The sequence below is a fragment of the Poecile atricapillus genome, chromosome 3 (assembly GCF_030490865.1).
Source record: "Poecile atricapillus isolate bPoeAtr1 chromosome 3, bPoeAtr1.hap1, whole genome shotgun sequence".
Taxonomy (NCBI): Eukaryota; Metazoa; Chordata; class Aves; order Passeriformes; family Paridae; genus Poecile; species Poecile atricapillus.
The window spans coordinates 78,836,706-78,859,436 of NC_081251.1; the positions used below are offsets into that span (position 1 = coordinate 78,836,706).

At 38.9% G+C, this 22,731-nt stretch overlaps 1 protein-coding gene across 3 annotated transcripts in view; it reads right to left on the bottom strand.

Moving 5' to 3' along the window:
* Nucleotides 1-922: 922 nt before the first annotated feature.
* Nucleotides 923-22,731, bottom strand: part of BIRC6 (baculoviral IAP repeat containing 6) — a 174,208-nt gene continuing 152,399 nt past the window's right edge. For 2 of the 3 annotated variants that reach the window (XM_058834202.1, XM_058834203.1), the window contains 8 exons: nt 16,329-16,474; nt 15,427-15,537; nt 14,001-14,218; nt 13,191-13,352; nt 11,767-11,844; nt 7,471-7,659; nt 4,388-4,522; nt 924-3,302 (listed from right to left, as the gene is read on the bottom strand). In XM_058834202.1, the coding sequence (XP_058690185.1) occupies nt 3,123-3,302; nt 4,388-4,522; nt 7,471-7,659; nt 11,767-11,844; nt 13,191-13,352; nt 14,001-14,218; nt 15,427-15,537; nt 16,329-16,474 (1,219 nt within the window). In that variant the 3' untranslated portion in view covers nt 924-3,122. Of the gene's footprint in view, nt 3,303-4,387; nt 4,523-7,470; nt 7,660-11,766; nt 11,845-13,190; nt 13,353-14,000; nt 14,219-15,426; nt 15,538-16,328; nt 16,475-22,731 lie in introns of all 3 variants that reach the window. The other variant, XM_058834201.1, reaches the window with a different exon arrangement.

A 22,731-nucleotide genomic window follows, 5' to 3' on the forward strand; every position in this document is an offset into this window, starting at 1 on the left:
GGTCAGCAGCCCAGTGCCTTACCTGTGTCAGCAGGAGAGTCTCCTCACCTGGCTGGCAGAGGTGCACAGTATCTGCCTTGAGCTTATGGAAAAGATTTACAGAAGAAAAACAGTAACACAACCCAACCAACAGTGCCACATAGGTCACTGCAGATCCAGTCGATCTATAGTCACACATACTTTATTCTGCTTTTACCTAAACTTTTAACATGTAATTACTGGAGTGAAACTTGGAAGTTGTTTACAGCTTTTATGTTTCAAATTTTGTTTTGTTAGTTTTTCTTTTTTTCTAGATTGTCATATTTGTTTTTTCCTGTATAGGAGTGGCAGAATTACAGAGGAGCATTAATCCGTACATTTATGCATATCTTTTACCCAGAGGAAATTCCAGAGGAAGCCATCAGATCCTGCAGAGGTACCATCATTGCTGGCTGTATATGGGGAGGGCTGTGGCTACAGCTGCAGAACAGAACAGTCGTTCATGTGCAGCAATCAGTGGGACAAAGGCTTTGCTCTCATGGAGCACAAGGTCTCATGGATTGCCGAGATGTTTCCTCTTCTGTAGACACTGTGGTTGCAGTGACACAGTCAGAAAAGCTTGGAATTGTTGTCTGTGAAGCAGACAGGGAACACTCTTGCCTTACTCTGTGGTGCCACACTCTTCCTGTGGCAGAGTGGCTACAGCAATTCCAATGCCTGCTAACAACCCACGCTACACTGCAGAACTGTAGTGTCAACAGTCAATTCTAGGCCAAAGGCAGCACCAAAAAACATGGAGTAAAATTCCATAATGATCTAACTAGCAGCTTGCTGCCCTTTGCACTTTTGTAAATAACTTCTGTTGAATTATACAACATTTTCTACAAAATGAGCTTAAGTTAAAAACACAGGACCTGAATGGACCGTTAGAAACTGTGATCAGACTGTACAGGTTTCTATTCACTTTGATGGAATGGTAAGAGATGAGTCTACCACCACCTCACAGATTTTACTATTTTATTTTATGTGATGTTACTGCCAGGTAACATAGCTACCTTGTGTACTTAAAAACCTAACAATGTGTATTTTGTATTTGTTGCCAAGTTCACAATTTACTTACTAGACTGTAACACAGTTGCAAATTATTAAGGATTGAATCTCTGCATTAATTTGGTACAATACCATTCTAGCTCATGTTAGAGCAAAAAAAAGGATAATTGGTATGTACATGCAAATTAGAGTTTAATATCCCATGCAGCTGTTTACATCTGCTTAATTAAGCAGCAGTGACTTCACATTAGCATTGCTATGAAACCATAAATACACACCGGAGATAAAGGTACAATCATGTTAAACCACCTTCCTCATGTCAAATCAATGCAAGATGGGTACTTTTTGTTTCAGTCTTGTGTTCTAATGGTAAAGAAAAAAGTCTTCACGTTTAAAGGATGTTCGGGTTCAACACATTTGATTTTGGTACAAGTACCAGGATTTTATAAAAAGACTGTGGCTGTAGGCAGACAGTTTAAGCAGTAAATGAAGAACTCTAATGGAAACTCCTAACAAATATAATTGGAAGTCAGTGGGTAATTTTCCTTTTGGAGCCTTTACAGGAGTATCACAGTCATTTTGCACAGCAATAGAAGGTAAGTAAATACCCATTGGGAAAAATGCAGGGCTGTCCTAACACTGATGAAGTTGTAACGCTTGGACTATGTGGCATAAGCTCTTTGTTTCATGTATTTACCAGCAGTTCTGGCACAGGGCTGCTTGTTTTGCTCTTTGACTAAGGACCCCTGAAGTTCCACAGATGTAGCCAAGCCGGTATTTTGAGAGGTATGTACAATCAGAACAGGCCTTGGATTAACACAACACATCAGGAGAACACAAAAACTGCTCCTCAGTATCAGAACTAACCGTTAACCATCAGCATAAGAACACAACCTCAGTTGGTGCCATTTTTAATGATTAGAAATAATACATTGTAAAACAAAAAGTGAAAAAATTCCAGCGTGATACTTATAAACAAAGAACAAATAGAAAACAAAAAACGTCCGGTTTTGCCTGATTCATAGTATTTATCATACACACAGATCGTTAGTCTGAGGTAATACCAGTATTAACTTTTTAGTCCTTCAAGGACTGCTCAAAAATTAATAACAATGATAGCAGTGCATGTTATGTTAAAAGTGAGACTTGATTATTAAATCAAGTAAACTCCTTACCCTTTTAGTTAGGGATCTGTGGCTGCAAGTATAAAACTGGAAGTAAGTCTACACAGCAGGAACTTACAGGACATCGGCGTCTGTGTGGTGTGTCAGTAAGAGTACAGCTGAGTATGTAAAAATCAGACATTTCAATACAGTAAAGACTTTGTTCCAGAATAGCCCTTAAAAAATTTAGAATACTGTTAGTTTGCATAAAATAGCCAAAAAAACCCAACTAATTCAGAAGTCCAAATTTGGCATGAGGTAAAACCATGTGCATTTATTTCATCTGCATTTTAGATTTAGTAAGCATAAAATTAAGTATGTTGACTGTAATGAATTCAGTCATACAAGTGCAAGTCTTCAGCTAGAACATATTTTATGGCAGTTTATTTAAAAAATGTACCAGTAAATCATAAAAGAGGGATCATGTCCATTTAACGTTTATTGAAGTATACAGGAGGTTTTCTTTAGAATCAAATATGAGCATGAATATATGGCCAAACGTAAAATCTATCAAATTCAGTGAAAATTTTCTGACTTTAAATAGTAGCTGTAAGAATGACCAATATATATTCTTTGTTACAACCGCCCTCACTCTACAAGTAAAAAAAAAAATAATAAACATTCAGTAAACATTCTTTCCTAAGGTAGTTTCCCTTATATATCAGTGATTTATCCATTTTTTTTTGTATACATAACTTTTTAAACATACCAATCAGTGGTTCTCACAATTGAAAAATAAAAGCACAAAAAAGTTTACACTCTTGTACAGGTAAATAAAAGATCATTTTTAATTAAACTGTATATCCTTAAGGGCATAGTATAGTTTCAATTTCATTACCTATTACATAATTAACTTCTTACATACAAATATTGACATATTTGGCTTGTGCTTCAAAGCCGCTGTGTCTACAAAGTCCATGTCAATGCAACTCATGACTTGAAATCAGTGGGGACATCTTTACTGCTGCTGGGTTTAACCTGGTCGTGCAACATGGTCTCCTCTGAGCTTGTTGTGGCACTGCATTTTTCTGGAGAGTCATCAGTGTCTGGATCCAACCCTTCAGGACAGGGAAGCTTTAGAAGTTCTTCCCGCAGCTGAGCTGTGTGACGCTGGATATACAAAAACAGGTCAGTGTGGAAGGCCACAGTTAAAATAATACTTTTCACAAGGTTAGATACTCTAAGGCAAAAAGAGGATTAGGTAGAAAAGGCTTAAATGTACTATTTTAATGTCTGGATCAACCTCTCCCCTATATTTAAGGACTGCTACTTTCCATTTAGTGACAGAATAATTAGCAAGAGCTGCTAAGGACTTTGCTAGTCCTTAAGGCTAGTCCTAAGGGCAGTCAGCAGAACTGCAGCCAACAAGTGCATCACTCTAAATGCTACACTGTTGGTCTCAAAGTTGAGTCACTTTTGTGTTTGGAGGGTCACAGCAGAAACTGGCTTGGACTTGGTAGGTCATACAGTCAAACTAAATTTATAAAGAATTCATTATGAGACCTGTCACAGAGACAGATATGCAGAGATTTGTTACCGATCACAGTAACTTCATTTTGAAGACCAGTCACACTGAAAGAATGGAAGTCTGGCAATAGGAAAAAGAAGCCTTCTAAAATTTGGGGTTTACACCTCAGGGGAAATAAAACCTCGTATTAAAAACAATATAGACCTGTTATCTGTATAGTCACAATACACACAAATGATAATACTTGTCTAGGAAGGCAGATAATGTTTATAATGGTTAGAACTTGATTAAAGTTAACAAGGATATCACTGATTGTAGCAGACCATGGTTTAATAACTGCTTGTCTACTCTAAGAGCTTGTTTTCTGGCAAGGATCTGGTTGTAATACAACTTTATCATGTACCTCCACCCACCCTCAGAGAGAACAAAAAAAGCTATTATCACAGAATATTCTGAGTTGGAAGGGACCCACAAGGATCATCAAGTTCAACTCTGAAGAGAATGGCCCATAGGGGATAAAACCCACAACTGTGGCATTATCAGCACCATGCTCCAACCAACTGAACTGAACTTGGGGTCACTGTCTTATACAAATATTCACAGAAAAATAGGCAGGACAGGTGCCAAAGGAAAATCCAACTCATAGTAAAAATACTGGAGAAGTGGAATACACACACATTTAATCTCTTGACAACTGGGAAACCTAGATTTGTTATAAATGTCTCACCTTCAGAGCTGCTGCATGGTGGGACATGGTCCTGCCCACACGTTTGTCACTGCTGTACTGCTGTATGTCTGCTATCCACTCCTCACACTGAGCCATGATCTCCACTCTTTTCAAGTAGAAGTGTTTGTGGATTACCTGCAAGAAAACATTCCCAATGTAACATGGATGGAAGAACCATATACTTTAACAATACCAAATTTGCAAGACCTCTGTGGGCCTAACTGAATATAAGGAAAAAACCAAATCTGTATGAAGAATTCAGAATTGAACAAGGTTGGAGATAAAATTGGAATTTCTGTCCTCAGAGGTTTCCAAAATCCAACTGGAAAAAGCCCTGGGGGAACCTATTCTGAATTCAGCTGATGCTATTTTGGGGAGTTTGTTGGTCTGGATATCTCTTCCAGTTTGCAGGAATCCACTGTTTGTGTGCAGTCTGCCATTTCAGCAGTCACTTGTGTTAGCTGGGTGCAGGGTAAACCAGTGCCAGAAACACAACGAGCAAAAGCAAAAGGGAGAGGGGAGTGCTGTTTGCATTCTGCAGCTCAGAGCTGGATGTACTACGCAGGCACGAGGTTTGGACAGGAGCAGAGCTACACAGAGACAGTGCTGAGGCTTTCAGTGTTTCTTTCCCTGCCCCTTTTTGCCAGAGAAGTACAGAGTAAGCAGAAGCACCACATCCTCCCCTGTCATGGACCAGGAGATGCCCAAAAAGTAAACAGACGAGGAGAAACACTTTTGGCAGTACGAGCACAGGAACCTTATGTGCTTCTGCAGAGAGAAGGATCATAGCAACTGCTTCAGAGGGGATGCAACCACTTTGCTCTAGGCAGAGGCAGCATGTTTAGGACACAGGAATTCTCAGGCCACAGTAGTTGAGCTGCCCAGTTTGGATGGGAGCCAGTATTTGATTGAAGAGTAATTTTGGTATTGAAGTATATATGTGAGTTTAAAAAAATGCAAACAATCAACGCTCATACAAAGTTGTGAAACTGTGTTTGGTGTTGGCTTTGTCTTAAAAAGTTTTCTAAAACTCTGAATGGTGAAAGAAACAATAAAACCAAAAAAATTATACTGAGCACTGAGAGTTCTTGGCCATATTGTAACATAATGGGAAAAATAATTTTTCGCTCTGGAGGTTAGAGAAAATAGCTATCAGAGGAACTGCATATTGAAAGTGTGATTGACTTCAATTCTGGATACATTCCTTAAATCCAAAATGGAGCTTGGAAAAACTCCCGAAGACTGGCAGTTTAGATCTCCTGAGCCTACCCATCATTTAAGACACTGAAGACAGACAACTCAGATTTCTGAAGACAACAGCTCTCAGGACCCACGTTCTTAGGCTTCAGTCTTCAGCATGAGTTTGTGTTTGTGTTACTGAATTGATCATCACTGTTAAGGTTTCTAAGATAACGCTACAAAAAACCTAAAGGTCTGAACAAAAAGGGAATCTCCCGAAGAAGTGCTCAGATAATCCTAGAGATGCATTTCCATTTGGATGGATGCAGATGGAATCTAGCACTGTTCCAAAGCTGCCTCATACCAGCAGTGTGAGGAAAGCTGAGCTGCAGAGTAAGCACACGATTACTGAGACTCTTAAAGAAAAGTGCAGTAACAATAAGCTGGGATTCAGTGTAATACTGCATATCCTTCACTTCTGTACATGTGAGAAGAAACATGGAGCATTATTGTCAGGGGGCCCACTGCTTTCTAATATATTCAATTAATTTAATCATACTGTGATCTGAGAACACCTTTTGCCAAAGTGAAACCATTACATTAGCTAGAAGAAAAAGACCTATTAGCAGAAGTCATTGGATCATGTGTCTGCATATTATCTTTATCATGGTTTTCTACTTATTGAGTAGAACATTTAAGAGGTAATTCTGAACCACCACCAGGTTTTATTTCATTAATTTAATGAAATAAACTACATACACTGCACATACTTTTTCACCTGTGGATAAAAATATCTAACACTTATAGTGCAGGTAAAGTGTCAATGTTTTCTGATTCCACAAGACACAGTAATTTTAATGAAAAAAGGTTTCGTGTTCCAAATGGTGTTTTTTATGACATCAAGGAAAGGAGATCAACATCTCAGATGTCACACCCAGCAATGTGAATAATCCTAAAACAATTAGGCTTTTTCAACATTTTATTATGCAGACAATTGAAAGCATAGGTGATACTTCCAGATGGTTCCATGCTTCAACACTGGCAACAGCTGTAGTAGTTCAGAGCAAAATGTCTTTTTCTGGAAATATTCCCTGGTAGTACTGTGAGATGACTCATATTTGACCAAACATTTTCCATTAATATTTATACAGGTTTTCTTAGTGTTTCTTCAGCTCTTTTTTCCTTGAACTCTTTGCTGTATATGTTCAAGCCCTTGAGATCTAACTCATCTGCTTTGGGAAAGGAATTGGACTACAGACACTGAGAGAAATCCCTAATAACTAAATTCTTCTGTGATGCTACAGGTGAGCTTTAGTCTCTTTTCAGGAACGTAAATAAATTAAGCAATTTGATTACTTTTTTTTTTTTAAGACAGCATGAATGAATGAAGGCTAATATTGCTTTTAGCAGCATCAAGACAGTTGTTTTCAAATACACAGGTTTCTAGTGCAGATGCTTTGTGGGATTTCTTTTAAGGTATTTTTCCAAGTTGCATTATCTTGGTGTATCTGAAGTGTTTCTTAGTATTTGCTTCAAATTGATGATCCTTGGGAAAATACTGCCTGTTATTTATAGAGTATGGAGCATGGAGTGCTCCTTTGCAGGGCTGACCAACAGATGTTACAGGCCATGGAAAAGGTCCTGTTTAGTAACAAGAGTGAGCCATGCTGACTGAACCATGTTTTTTCCAGCTGTGCACCAAGATCCCATTCAGGTCAGCCCCACTTTGCCTGCATTCCTATTTCCCAGAAAAGAATCTGTGAAGTTTGGTGCATTGTTATTCACTTCAGTCTCTTGAGTCAGTTGCTGCAGGTTAAAACAGACATCTCATGCATGATCTTACCAAATATTTGCACTATTCTTAACGCTCAATAAAGAGAAATACTGCCTTTCACAAAACCTACCTCCTTAAAACATGGTGATGGATTTCTCATTTGTTCAAGCATTGCCCACTTGACTGTTGCCTGTCGGATATTTCCATCATATTCTCTGGAGCTCTGGGTACCACTCGGAGTACCTCGCGATCGTTCGTAACCCGGTTCATTGAAGTATGGTTCTGCCACCAGTATTAGGGACTGGACAGACACTAACACCTGTTAAGAAAAGAAACCAGATGCTAAAATCATGCTACCAAAATATTCTTATAAATATACACAGCTCTGCTCACCTTACAAGCAAAACCATTTCTATAGCAAAGTCCTTCCATTTGTGATCCAGGCTACGTGCAAGCAGGGAACATCCATGCTTTCAAACCTAAACTGTCACTACACACAAAGACCACTGAGTCCTGTGGCTGTGTATTTAGCTCAAACACTGAGAAAATGACAAATGTAACTTAAAACCCTGCAAAACAAACATACAGCTATAAGTAAAAGAAAGTTTTTAAAGGAAGATATGTCTGATTGGCCCTTTTGTGAAAGAAAGTGTATTTGTCAAGTTGTCAGTCAACAATTTTGATTTTTTCCCTGTGGCTAAGCTCGCTAATTCTTCTAATTCTGAACTAGATGGAAAAGAAACAAAGGAGGTAAAATGTCATGTGAACCACTGAAATTAACCCTGATCTGCAATGTCTCCCATTTTTTCTTTCAAATGAATGTTCTTAGCCCTTTAGTTTCAGATTTTACAAACAATACTGTGTCATATGCCAATAAAACAAAATCTCAGTATTTTTCTTAAGGGGGAAAAAAATGTTTTCAGTACTATATGACCAAAGCACCAACTATTCAGTAATTAGGAAGTAACTATTTTCCTCCTTTTGATTTTACTATCCAGCACACATGTGAAGAGATGCTGACATAAATTCAAGGCATTTATCTGTATACTCAGCTATTCCTAATAAAACCCAAAGAATTAAACAGACACATTGGGCTCTTAGGTATCCAAATGCAGATGCATATTCATGAATTGATGGCTTGCTAGTTTTTCCAGTATTAAAAAACTTGTCCCTGTCAACTTGGATTTTTACTAACTGGTGGGCAAATTTTTCTTATGTACTTAGGACCAAGTCCACCAGCAACAATTTTAGGGATTAGAGTTCTGTGACACAAACTTCCAGAACCGAAAAGAATTCAACCAAGGTGATTTTAACATTTATATTTCATCAATTAGTGAAAAGGTGATGATATGTTACAGACCTAGGAATGTCATTTGCAGCACTGAGCATTCTTATGTGCAGATGCCCACATGTCAGGGCAGCTGTTCATGGAACTGATTCTCCTCCCAGCCTAGGTACAACTTAGAGCTTTAAAACATTCCCTAATTCAGCAGCCTAATTTGTGAATTTGGATATGGAAGACAAGAACCCTCCTATTTCTTGGTGGATGCAGAATGTACAGCTCACATCAGATAGATGCCATGTCAGCAGCAATCCAAACTCCGACTCTTTCACAGGCAGTGCCCTGACATCCACAGATGTGCTCTGTGCTCAAGCGTGGCACTCTCCTGGAGCTTCTCCCGTAGCAAAGCCAGCACAGAAGTGTTCCAGCTTCCCATCCTCTCCGTGATGGTTCCTCACTCCATAGACACTACACCAGGTCAGTACCTCCTAGCAAAGCAGCTGTCCAAGAGCCAGCTGAATGACACAGGTTATCCTCAGTCCCACCAGCACCTCACAGGAACACACCCTCACTCCTTTAGGTGCCGTGGCACTTTGCCCTTATGCAGTGGCTGTGCTTTCATTACAACACAGACGGACAGTCTAGGGCAGCCAAGTCTCTATCCTGATGGACTGGACATGGAGTTGTGCAGTGGGAGATGTGAACCAGCATCCCTCATTGGGCTGAGAAGGAAAATTAACCAAGTTTTTCTGTTTCTCAGGCAGGTGCTCCAGGTAGCTGCTGGTACTGTGTGCACCATCACAGTCTCCTGTACCTGCCCTGCACTTGACTACAAGCAGCCATTTAGTGTCAAAACTTAAAATATAGGTAAATGTATTAAAACACAGAATGTGCCTCATAAATCAGGTTTCATGAAGCAAATGGCCACACAGATACCAACAAAGGCAGAATATGATGCAAGTGTGCTAAGTCACAGTAGAGTGACTTCAGGGCCAAGGCTTTGGGTATGAAAGGAGTTCTGGTGATGTCTGTGGCTTTTACATGTCTTTGGAAGAACAGGCTTTTGCTTTTTTAAAAATTTTTATTTTAGATATCTATATATTTTTTAAGCAGCTACGATAGAAAAATTTGACACTGCAGCACTGTACTTTCTGGGCCTGAATAAACAGTCAATACTTTGAATTATAATTGTAATGAATGAGAAACTCTACACTGATCTTCCAGTTTTACTGGGTAATAAAAATTAATTTCTGAAGTATTTTGGGTGGTCTGGCAATAGTTCAATCTCTGAGCCAGAAAAAACAGTAGTGCTTAATTCTTTCCAAGCAATTTATTTAGTCCTACAGCTGTTTTCCATTTAATAGTTGTAAAGTGGTTTTCTCTCAATGTGGTGGGGATGGGACTTTTTCCAATAGTTTTCTTACTATTCTCAAAATGAAACGCTGAAAAGAAGTTTTAAATTATAAACTTTTATGCTGCATTTGATTTCTAACAATCAAATCTAAAGTTTTAATGGAAGAAAAAGGACTTTAGTGAAAGTAAGACTTCCTAAATACTTGTACCTTTCTACACTGATTTTATAGTTGAAGTCCAAAACTGCAGTTCATCTCTTGATTAAGAATTTGCATCTTGAGAGACTTGCACTCATTAAGGAAGTGTTGGATACCTATCCCAACATCACCCTCTCACTTGCTGATACTGAAGCTGAGTGTGAGATATGCCAGGAAGTTTCCTTGATTGTTGTACCTTTCAAAGGTGAAAATGAATGGCTTCGCACTGATATTGACTGGCTCCCTCAGCTCCCCTGGCTTCATGAGGTTTGGTACCCTGAACATGAGAGTCCAAGCAGCTTCAATACGGTTTCCTCTACTGTGGATAATTCCTCATTCTCACAGACAACCCTAGTGAGGGCTCAGGGACAAGGGAAAGCAGGTCTTACCTCCCCTAAGAGCGAGGTAGAGATGACCTCTGCCTTTTCCATACCCTTGTCAATAGGTTTCCTGCCCCACTGAGCAGCTGGAAAGCCTAAGGAAAATGTGTTCTTTTGCTGCCAGCATGCAAATTATGAAAAGCTCTTCATAGTCATCTTTATAACCCTCAACATTTTCAGTGCCATCTGAGCTTTAGTTTCCCTAATTTCTCTCCTCAATGTTTGGTTGATGTCCTTTTATTTCACACAAGTAGTCCATCCCCTCCTTCCACCTTTTCTTGCTTCTTTTTGTAGCTGAGCTTAGGCAACAGTTCTTTTTTACCCATGCTGGCTCTCTGCCTCACTTGCCTGACTTCCACACACTGGAATAGACTATTCTTGAACTTCTAGGAGACTGATAAATCTGCTCTCCACGGCCAAATCCTGAACAAGCTGAAATCTGTTCTGCTGAAGGCAGTAATTCTATTATGCTGAAGCTATGCAGTCTTCTAGGATTTTGAACAGAAATGGTACCTTGTGCTACATAAAAATTACTCCAAACTTAGAATAAATTCAGCAACTGCCATAGGAAAGAAGCCATTGCAGGCTTTACTTTTACTTAATGTCTTTGCTTGTGAGTCAGTGCATGTCTGTGAAATAAAGCTGAAAATGATAAGGACTGCATGCCCTAATAGTTTCTGGTCTAATGCAACACTAATTATTATTGAACACAGCGTCACTGCACTTCCATTCCCTCCATCTTTATTCCTCTACTCAGCTCACCTGCACGCTTAGGAGGAGGAAGGCTACAGTCTGCACTAGAGCACTTCACTTTCTCATCTCTCACAGTGTGGAGCCTCCTTTGTCTTCACCATGAAAAGCTTGTGAAAAATCCTCCCAGTCTTTTTTTTTTTTTTTTTTTCCCTTTTGGAAAATAAAATAAACTATTTGAAATCATCTGAGCAGACCTGGTGCAGGAATGAACTGCACACATGAACAGCTGCTCTTTGAGACCAGACCAACAGAAAAACTCATTAGAAAGAGCATTTTGAAGAACCTGTCTCCTCAGCAGTGTTCCTCTCCTAGAGTTCCAAGGACATTTTCTGGACTTTTGTCTTATTTATGCTTACTTGAAGATTATTCTGGTTTAAATGTTCTAGTAAAGGAATCATTAGGACTAAGAGACAACTTACTACTCCTAAATGACATTTGAAGAGAAAGAAGGAATTTCTCACCTGCAAAAAACTTGATGTTTGGGGATTCCATTTCTCTTCTGGCCTCCCATGCCATGTATTAAGTATGCTTAAGCACACCTGAAAAGGTGACGTTATTAATACCACAGACAAATATTATGACAAAATTGTTCTGCTTGGACAGAACAGAATGTTGACATTACATTCATTCTTTTACAAACTTTTTTACAATAGCATTCTAAAAGACAAATTTGTTTCCTGTCACAGAATCAATGAGGTTGGAAAAGACCTCAGGGACTGTCGAGTCCATCCTGTGACTGAACCACCATGTCAACCAGACCATGGCACTGAGTGCCAGGTTCAGTCTTTCCTTTAAACACCTCCAGGATTGGTTGGTGACTCCACCACTGCCCTGGGCAGCCAATTCCCATGTCTAATCACCCTTTCTGTAGACAAATTCCTCCTAATGTCCAATCTCAAACTCCCATAGTGTAGCTTAAGACCATGAGACTACTTTGAAAGGGAAACAGATAAAAATAATGTGGATAAGCAAAAACAGCATCCTAATAAACATAAAACACAAGGCAGATTACTTTTCCTCACAGGAAACTTATGGATTGTAGTGCTCCAAAAAAAAAAAAAAAGCATTATGAATATTGTCTGATTCTCTACTTTCTGCCTTAAATACTGTTATAAAACCTGTAATTGTGCATTTTAGAGACAGTCATTCTGCTTAAGCATGAAAAAGGTGGTTTCTGACACCCAGACTATCAAGAAATTGGAACTATTCCTTAACTTTTGTGACTGATCTGAACTTTAGGGAAGTTTATGGTGTTCTTGAATCTTATTTGTTGGATTCAATCTTGTTCCATTTCACTGGAACAATCTTGGATTGTTCCAGTGAAATGGAACAATCCAAGACAGGGAAAACAAAGAGACAAAACAAACAGAAGAAACTTAGAGGCAAGTATTTTTCAAGACTTCAAACTATACAAAGAAAAACAGAGATGACGTCTCCACTAGGAATTATATTCTGTGTCCACATTCATAGAAAATGGAGAAAATGAGACAAGGCACTCAGCAAACCTTCAACTGCAGCTGATATGAAGCACATTTTGTCCATGGAAAGGGTATTTCAGCTAGACAAAACAGATTTCTGACTGGTTCATTTAGCAAAAAAATTTGGAAAAGAACATTTTTCTCAGTCAAAAGTACTTGCTTTTTTGGTCCAATCTAGCTCATAAAGGCTGGACCTCCAAAATTCTGCGAGACTATTTAGAAAGGGACTAATTCCCACTTGAAACTGGCAAATCCCTCCTCATTTTGGTCTGAAGACCAGTATTAACCAAAGAGCTTCCTCCTGTACATTGGGAGTGGCTGATCCATAATTCCATCACAAAAAAAACCCCAACTTTCATCTGTTTCACTTCCTTGTTACATCTAACACAGGATCCCAGGTGACCTACCTTGCCATCATTGTAGAGGTTTGGATTAAATCTCACGCTGTGGCCTCCAGTTGTTTCCAGATTCACAAGCGGAGGGGAATTCGGATAGTCTTGTGGGAAATACACATCAAATTCAAAGCAGCCATTTGCGTACGGGGTGTCTGCAGGACCAGTAATGAGAACCTACAGCATTAAAAAGAGGAAAAAAAGAAAGAACATTTAAAATCCCCACCCTTGGATCTATCACACAGTTGAGATTCTGTAAGTTATATGAATAATTTAATTTCCACCTGCTGAGTAGCAGGAATTATTAATAAATGTCATAATCATACACAGGCTGTCAGTCTGTTCATTCTGATACTGTGGGTAAGCAAAGCCCTTTGCAAACACTCATTTCTCAAGGAGGTGAAACTCTTTCCTATTGGATGTATTACTAGATTGTTTATTCCAAAATACAGGTCCAGAGGCTCTCAGTGTACTTCTCCACACCTACTGCCTGCAATTTCAACGGTCACAGGTAAAGATAATGGACCAACATTAATTAAATTAATTAATTAAACATTTCCCTTTGGAATAGCTGGCTGAAAAAGAAAGAATCCTATTCTGTGAAGACTCCTTGACCAACAGAGCACTCCTGGGGCAGGTGGGCTCTCCCTTCCCCTGCCAAGCTGCTGAGAAATCAGACTCTGATACTACCACTTACATTAATGCCCGGACAGCAATTAAAGTGGACATTAAATATTTCTGGTTTTTCCCTAAGATTTCAGGCACCTTCCTGAACACTTCTGTGCCACGCTGAAGAGAGAGCTAAACCCAGCTTTGCTTCTTTACCTTCATTATGTCGAGCCGCTCTTCATCACAGCGCACAAACACGCTGGATGAAGATGAGAGAGGCAGTGAGGTCGAAAGAGTCACGGCTTCCTGAGCCAGACGTCGGGCCCTGGCAGCGCTGTTGGCGTCGCTCGCATTTTTTACCTGAGACATGTAGTGGTAATTTACTTTAAAAACCAATTTGCCGTCATCATCTTCGGAAACCATTTCAAATGTATCTGCAAGAGAAAAAAAATTTTAGTGCATCAGGAAAGGACGGAAGTTTATAGTGGATTAGTCTTGGATAAAGATTATGAGCATTAAAACCAGGAAAGTTTAATTTACATCACAGTAATGCAAAAAAATACGTGTTTTGTGAGTTAACAGTGATCACAGAAACCAAAGCATTAAAAGTGCTGGGCTGAAACAATTTCTGCAGCTAATTTACAAACTTTCATATGCCATATATGTCAAATATACACCACTCCCAATTTGGAAAGCTACCAGCTATTCCCAGCCAGGAATATGATGATACTTAAAAATACATAATAATGCTAATAATGGAACTGTGTGAAGCCAAGTGCCAGCCGTGTTTACTTGTGTGCTGGTGGCAATGTTATTGAAGAACCATAAAAACTGCAGTGGAGCTGGTTTTCTTTAATCACTTGCTACACAGAATCTGCAGCACAGCTGCCAAGAGGGAAAAGCTCCCACTTCCTACAAACCTTCCTAACTCCTACTCTTGGCTTACACTCCACAAACACTTGTGAGGAAAACTTCTTACAAATACAGCAGCAAAGAAATGTGACTGCAAATGCTGTCACCACAACTCAAAAAATACTCAGTGAACATGTTTTTCCAGTAATTTTATAGCTCTTTTTTGTATACGATACTAATAGTTCTTTATGAATTATTTTGGTAACACATTCCTTTTATGGCTAAAATAAGGACCGATTCCAATCACATTTTCCAAAGGTAATATATTGCACTTCATCAAAGGACACAATCAAATTTTTTGCAGTTTCATTTAAAAAACACATTTTGATTTCAATTATTTTCTATTAAAAAAAAAAAAGCTTTATATATAAATAAATATATCGTATATGAGCTTTAAATAAATCAAACATTTCAATGTAATTTGAGAACTGAAAGACTCACAAAAAATCATTACTGTAATGAAAACATGAACACCATGACCTCACTGAATTAATCTGATCCCTTGAATTACCCCAGTGCATGCTTAAAACATTTCTTATTAGTTCAAAGGGTGCATGAGTTGGTAACCTGAAAACACAGATGTACAATTTTCCTCATGTGAAAATTATCAGTGGTCATGTATGTAAGACAGTGGTTAACTTTTAAAATAATAAAGGATTCTGTTTAACAGAACACACATTTCTTCAGTGTCTGCTTTCTAAAACGCACACATTCACACTTCTCAACCTACCGAACTGGAGTTTTTTCATGACAGCCACATACTTCTCTTCAAGGGATCGTAAAACAGACAAAGGCTTGGGCTTCACAGCAGCCTTCTTTGAATACTCAGCCATCTTCTTTTCTGTTGTGTAAAACGTGATGATTATTTGTAGTTAACTATGTAATTCCAAGAAAAGCACAGCAAGTGTTGACATTTTATGGTTACATTCTTTTGCAGAGACATCTCAAAACTGGGCATTACTTAGGATATACAAATCTCTTTTTCTCACTAATGTGTATCATTATCTGAAAAGCTTGGAGTAAATAAAGATCATAATCACAGCTTAGAAATAATTAATGACTGGTGCTGCTTCTTTGAATATTTTTTTATTCTTTGTTTTAATTTACCTTTTTTTTAATTTCAAACAGGAAGTATGACATGTAATTATGTGAATGGCTATTCCCACATGCATTCCTGGACTCTCCAAAATCAGGAGCTGATTATACATGCCTTTAGAAAATGCACTCACCTGATTCAGCTACTTAATCTTTAGTTTTTATTACTAGACAACCAGATGGTCTTCTGAACATCTGCATTCATCTACTTAATAGTTAATCCAATTAATAAGATTTAGTTTTAACAGAAAAAGTTTTATTACTAAAGGTCCTGTCGGTTGTTTTCTGCCAAGAAAGATAATAATAAATAAAGGTTGTGCTGGAAGCTGTGAGGTGTACTCTAACTTACTCGAATTATTCTGTTCTCTGATCAAAACACTGAAAACTACCACAAGGTTTCAACCACCTTTGACAATGCAGTCAGTGGCTGGGGACAGGAGGGAAGTGCCTTGCTTTGATGCTGATTTATAAGTTACCTGTAAATGGCTGTATTACAGATAAACAGCAACAGTACTCATAGAAGAGTTTGTGTTTCACCTTGGTTTGCTTGGCGCAGACTGGTGGTCGCAGCATAAACGATCTCTGCAGTCTTTTGGATGTCAGGCACCAGGAGGGTCAGTCCCTCTGGTTCTTGATCAGAAGTATCCGGTTTTACTCCCGCTTTAGCTTTGTCTTTTTTAGACCTGTAAGGGGCAAAGGAGTAGGATATAACATGAGGAAATATCTTTCAACCAGACATACAGTATCCAATGCATCTGTCAACAGGGAAAAACACCAAAGATAAATGATTGAGACTAAACCAAGCCTTCTAAAATGGAATGTGTCTCTGTACCTTCAGGTTCATCACTGAATTCAGCAACCAACAGTTCCAACACTGAACACGCTGCCTTGACTTGACGAACAGAGGTACAGCTGGTATGAGCAGTGAAAATATGAACTCAAAGACAGAGATTCCAGTACAGCAGTTTCTGCTTCAACATTTCAGGCCTCCTGATTGTTACCCCACAGGCTGACCTGCACACCTTCACACAAGATTAGAAAACTTTACAAAATCAATCTAACAAAAATCATGTCATGAATATGCATTTCATCCTTGCAGATCCTTGTGCAAAACTAAGTCCTAAAGAGGTGACAAAGTGCTCGTTCCTGCTATACAGTACACTAGCAATTGCTGAAAACACACTAATGGTAAAACTCTAGGAAACCTCCAGTAAAAGTTCACAGAATCTAGATGAATATCAACCCAGGTACCACAGGACCGTGGGTCAAACATGAATTTTGTTTCTCTCTGCAGTTCTCTTCAGGGCTACAGAAATGTAGAGCTTTTATTTCCAAAAAGAGTTCAATGTAATATAATTTTAAAAGCCTAAAAATATAAAAAGCAACTAGGTTATATTGGATGTTTATAATTAAAATATTGCAAATCAAAATATCAGTTTAAACATTCCAAGTTTTTCTAATTATTTGAAAATGCAGTGCATACTAACACTGCTGTTTGATAGAAGCTAGTTGCATAGTAGTCTAAGATACATTTAAAATATTTAGACTGTGACAATCCAGTCCTTACTAGCATAGTGAACTGCTGAAATGAGGACAAGGGTATTTGATACTAATGTAACCTAAACGTGTGGATTTAAATACTTCTATGTTTTAAGAGCTAGCACAAATTTACACTGTCATCTTGCAAAACTTGGGAGATTTTAATGCTAGCAGCACCCAAATTATTTTACAATCTTTTCTGTACATTTTTGTTTCAACAGCAATTGTTCATTTTGAGACCCAAACAAATTCAACAGCCAAGATGAAGTAGTTTTCTCTTTCTCACTAGCAAACCAAGAAACTATCTACATGAGCAAAACCAGTAATTTAATGTTTTGATATAGCAAACATATTTTACCAACTATAACCTTTCTGTGTTTCAATCTAGCCTGAAATCATGCATAATGAATGTCTCTCTAAACTATTCCATAGAAGTGATTATAGTAGTACTGAATATGGTCTCTGAACTGTACCTAATCAAATGAGAATATCCCTAGAGAACATTAATAACAAAATACATTACTGTAGCACGGTCCATTTTCCCTGTTCCAGATTTAATCCAAAAGGATGTTAACCCATGGCTGACTTCAACCTATTTTGAGCTTTCAGATCCTCAAAGTTAGGAGGAATCAGAGGTATCACAGCCAGCCCCAGGCCGCATCTGAGGAACACCGTATGACAAAAAAGCTGCACCTCTCATTCATACTTTGCAATCCTTATTATTGCATTTTTCTTTGTGCAAAGCTAGGCCAATATTTTTTAAATAAGCTACTAAGCACCTTCAGAAATATACATTCAAACCTACTAAACCTCAGTGATAACCTGTTTTAACATCATGCACATGCTAGCAGCTACCAGTCCTTAGAAAGGTACACAGATTAAGATCTGCCTGCTATTGATGCAGAAGCCTTAAGCTATTTCCTACAAAACCCTTGGAGAAATTCTGGCTGAAGTAAAATGTCAGTGGGACTTATACAAGAGACAGATGTGTGAAAAAGCAATAAAAATGTGCTTGGTGAAAGTAGCAAAAGTAAAATTAATTATTAAAAATTAATTTTCAAAACAGTGCTCTTGTGGCTCTTTTGTTGTCTACTTGCTTTGACAATTTAGACTAGTTGTTTGGTTTTCTTCCTTCTGCTTGGTCTTAGAATCAAAAAAATCAAGGTGTTGGCCTCATTAAGGAAAATGCTTCACCACGTGCTTAAAAACTCCTACAGACATAGTGAGTTACTGACAGCAACTACCTCAGCTGACAGGAAATATATATTAGTTGAAGAAGCAGAGAAAGGAGACACCTATTCAAATGCAAACTTTCAGTACCAATAATGTATTTTCCTCACGTTCTCCTTGCTGTCCACAAGTTACACTTCAGCATTTTTGAACTGTCAAAAGAGAATGTATTCTTCTAACATCTCCTGGGCCACCAGGGAAAGGAGATTCTGTCCATTGCAGTCATGAGCACAACAGAAACTCCCACCCCGCCTCTCCTCAGCACATCTCAGCTCTACCCTGACAACTGTAGTTATCCAGGGGTTGTGTGAAGGTCTACACTATCCAGCTGCCTAACTTCTGAGTCAGGCCACACCTGTGGAAGAGCAGTTCAGGAAGCAAAATGCAGGAATAAATCTAACTCAGCCACACCTCTGCCCCATCCAAGTATTGTTTTTTTGACCTTGATTCTGCCTAATCATGGATTTCAGTCAGTTTCTTAGGGGGGATAAGACAGCTGATACACTAATTCCCAAAACCAGACATACTGCCTTATTAACATTTAGCTTCCTCAGGCAAGTGTTGCTTGTATGTTCTGATGGTTAGTTAGGCTAAAGGTAACCTTTTTCCCCACTTTTGGAGAACAAACCAACTGATATTGCCATAGTGTGCAAGGCATGTATGAATGATGACATCCATTTTTTTCTTCCCTCATTTTGTCTTCCTACCTTTATTTGATTCAAAAGAACACCAGCTGAGTGTGATCCATCCTGCACAGTTTGTGAGATCACAGAATCACAGAATGCTTTAGGTTGGAAAGGACTTTAAAGTTCATCTCATTCCAACACCCCTGTCATGGGAGGAACACCTTAAACTGGATCAGGTTGCTCAGAGCCCCATCCAGCTTGGCCTTGAACCTCCAGAGATGGGGAATCCACAGCTTCTCTGGGCAACCTGTTCCAGTGCCTCACCGCCCTTGGAGCAAAGAACTGTTTTCTAATATCTAATCTAAACCTACTCTTCCATTTGAAGACATTCCCCCTTGTCCGGTCACTACATGCCCTTTGTAAAAAGTCCTTCTCCATCTCTCTCGTAGGCATCTGCCTCATTATTTTATTCTCTACTTTAACATTATTCACAAATGTTTGGAGAAATTTAACAGTACTTTACTGTTTCTCAGTTTATTTACAATCAGCATATGGAAAACCAAGCAATTCCCTAGACTCTAGATGGGAAAATCTGTCAAAGGCTCCCCAGCCATATGTACTCTCACACAGATGATAATTTTTAAAGCTCAGAGTTTTGCAATCTGAGATAGAACTGAACACCACTGCAGACATGAACTATTACACTTCATTTTATATTTCTTTTACATTATAAGACCACAGCAGCCCTTTCTGAAAAAATGTGTTTATCATGGCTATTAAACAATGCACTTGAAAAAGAACAGGTGCACTGTAAGATTATAATCTTGCACAAACAGCTCTGGAACTGAAGATGGAGGTGTGAATCTGGTCTCTGTACCTATCTCCTTCATGTAAAAAAATATCCTGGTCTGGAAAATCTAAAAGCCTATTTTGTTCCCTAAACTGTATGCTTATGAAAGGGCTGAGACAAAAATGTACTCCAAAGCCCATGATAAAGTTCAAAGGGTTTCACATATCACCAATGCACTGGGGAATCTTAGAACACGCAAAGTAAACAAAGGTCAGAGTCACTGTGAGGGTCCCAGTCCCTCAGAAAGGTCCTGCTGCAGCCTTGTGGCTGCTCTATGGACCCTACAAAATAACTCCTTGGTCAGATTCAATCTTGGAATCCTCCAAGGTCAAAATTACAGCGTTACTGTAGATGATAGTTCATAAACTATTTCTCAGTAAGACCTGAAACACACGGTATTGCTTTGTGCACACATGAGAAAAGCAACCTGATGACTACTCTGCCGTTTGGGAGCACGTATAATGTGGGCAAAGCACACTACTAGCTGAGAAAATACCATTCTCCCTTCTTGCTGTCATCTCCACTGCTGCAGTCCTGCCTGGGCTCATTTTCTCTCCAAGCTGTGTGTCATACACGAGTGATCCAGAGGCACCAGCAGGGCCCCAGCTTGAGAGAAGCAGTTGCTGGGAATTTACATCTCTCTCAGTACTCTATGAAGGAGTAGATGAATAACCAAAAGTAAAGTCATAAAGCCAGTAAGATGCTTCAGCTCCTTCCTTGCATTCTATCAGGCTGCATAGAAATTTGTTTATGCAGACAGCTACCAGTTTAACAAACTCCTTAGCTTTAATGCAGGAAAAACCTTAATCTAAATGCTACGATTTCCAGAGTGGAGGTGGAGCCAAATATTTAATTTAGACACAGAAACTTCCCCATACAGTTTTTCAGCCAGTGAAGAAAAGGCAGAGAAAATGTCAACCCATATTTAAAGGGATGACAGCCACTAATATATTTGCTAGAAGAGACAGCAGTGTACATGCTAATCATTTAAGCCATTAATTTAGCTTGTGCTAGAAGATGACAGCCTTCTCTTTATGCTGTGCTAAATGAATAATGAATTATACACTCCCAAGGCAACTTTAATTTTCAAAGTCAATACTAATACTTACTCACCCATGCCTGGTATTTGGAGGTAAATGTGATGATACATATTGATACCTGCATCAAAGCATTCAGAGTAAAGCCAATGAACCCTTCAGCCCCTGTACACCACAGGGACAGTGCTTACAGCACAACACTGCTCAGTCTTAGTCTGGGGCTCCCTGTCCTGGGATAAAACTACCCTGGATTTGCAACCACAGAACCCTCATGGTCTCATTTGTTCCTTCCAGTAATTCAGTTTCTTAAACAAATCTCCTGAAATCAGGCAAAACAAGCAAGGGACTGTGACTCTGCAAATGAACACTGGTGAAAGCTGGTCTCCTCCCAGATGGCTCCACCTACCCCACCTTGAGGCTTGAAGCACTATTTAGAGACATTAAGTGGAAGCATTCCAAACCAGAGGCTGCAGGACTGCTCTTTGCAGACAACCATCAACTCAAAATGTGAGCTTCAGCATGCAGTAGAAGGAACTGATAATATAAATTAAAACAAATTAGGGCTCAATTCTTGGGGCCCAGTTCTAAAGAAAATATTTTTTGTTTGCAAAATGCACTCTTTCAAATAGAACTTCTCCAAAATAGCAGTGAAGACATTGAAAAGACAAGCAGAGAAAAGGCCTCAAGCCCACCTGGTGGTATTCCAGCATCCTCATGAAGCATAGTTAAGGATTTTAGAAGTAAGCTTGCTAGACAGCACATCACACAAATGAGCCACCATCTCATTTTGCAGAATAACCATTTGCCATGAAGCTCACCCAGCACACAATGGTTCCAATGAGCCTGCTTTGCCACACATCAGCAGCTCTCTGCAGCAAAGGGCTCAGCCATCACAGCAAGCTCATGTCTCAAACTCAGCCCTTGTGGCAAGTCATTACACCAGCCTGACTGCTCTCCAATCACTGATGACTTTGACACCCTAGCATTCAAACAATCATGAGAAATCATACCTAAATGTCTTCTCCATTATCCAGAAATTTTCCAATTTTCTAACAGAATACTGTGGCCTTTGTAAGTAAATGAAATTCAGTGCCAACTGAAGTCCAAAACCAAAACTGTTCCCCTTCAATTCTGGATCAAAGTGGACACTCCCAGTCCAACATGGATATGCCATTTGGCAGACATGCAAGTCTGCTGCTCAGAGGATGTGATGTTTCACCTTTGAAACTAGAACCCATAATTTTGGGTTGCTGTTCTGCCAATTTGATCTAAAAGAAACAGCAGATTGTCCCATTTAGAAATTCATGCCAATATTTGCTTATATTTCTGGCATACCTTCAACTAAAATTCTGAGAATTCAAACCTTCCACTCCAGTGATTCCAGGCTGTTCAGGCTTGTTGGTGTTTTCATCCTTGTCTATACATTGCTTCAAAGACAAACAGCACTATGCTTCAACCACCCAGTAAAAGACAAGCTTTCCTTTTGTGCTGGTATAACTAAGTAATACAAGAAAATTATACAGATAATGCACAAAGAACCACAGAATTCTTATCAAACCCATCTAATGTTAAAATAATTATGACTCTAGAATTCCTCTTTGCTTCCAGATCCTAAGCTAGCACTGAAGAACTACTCATACTGTATTTACTTTATGAAG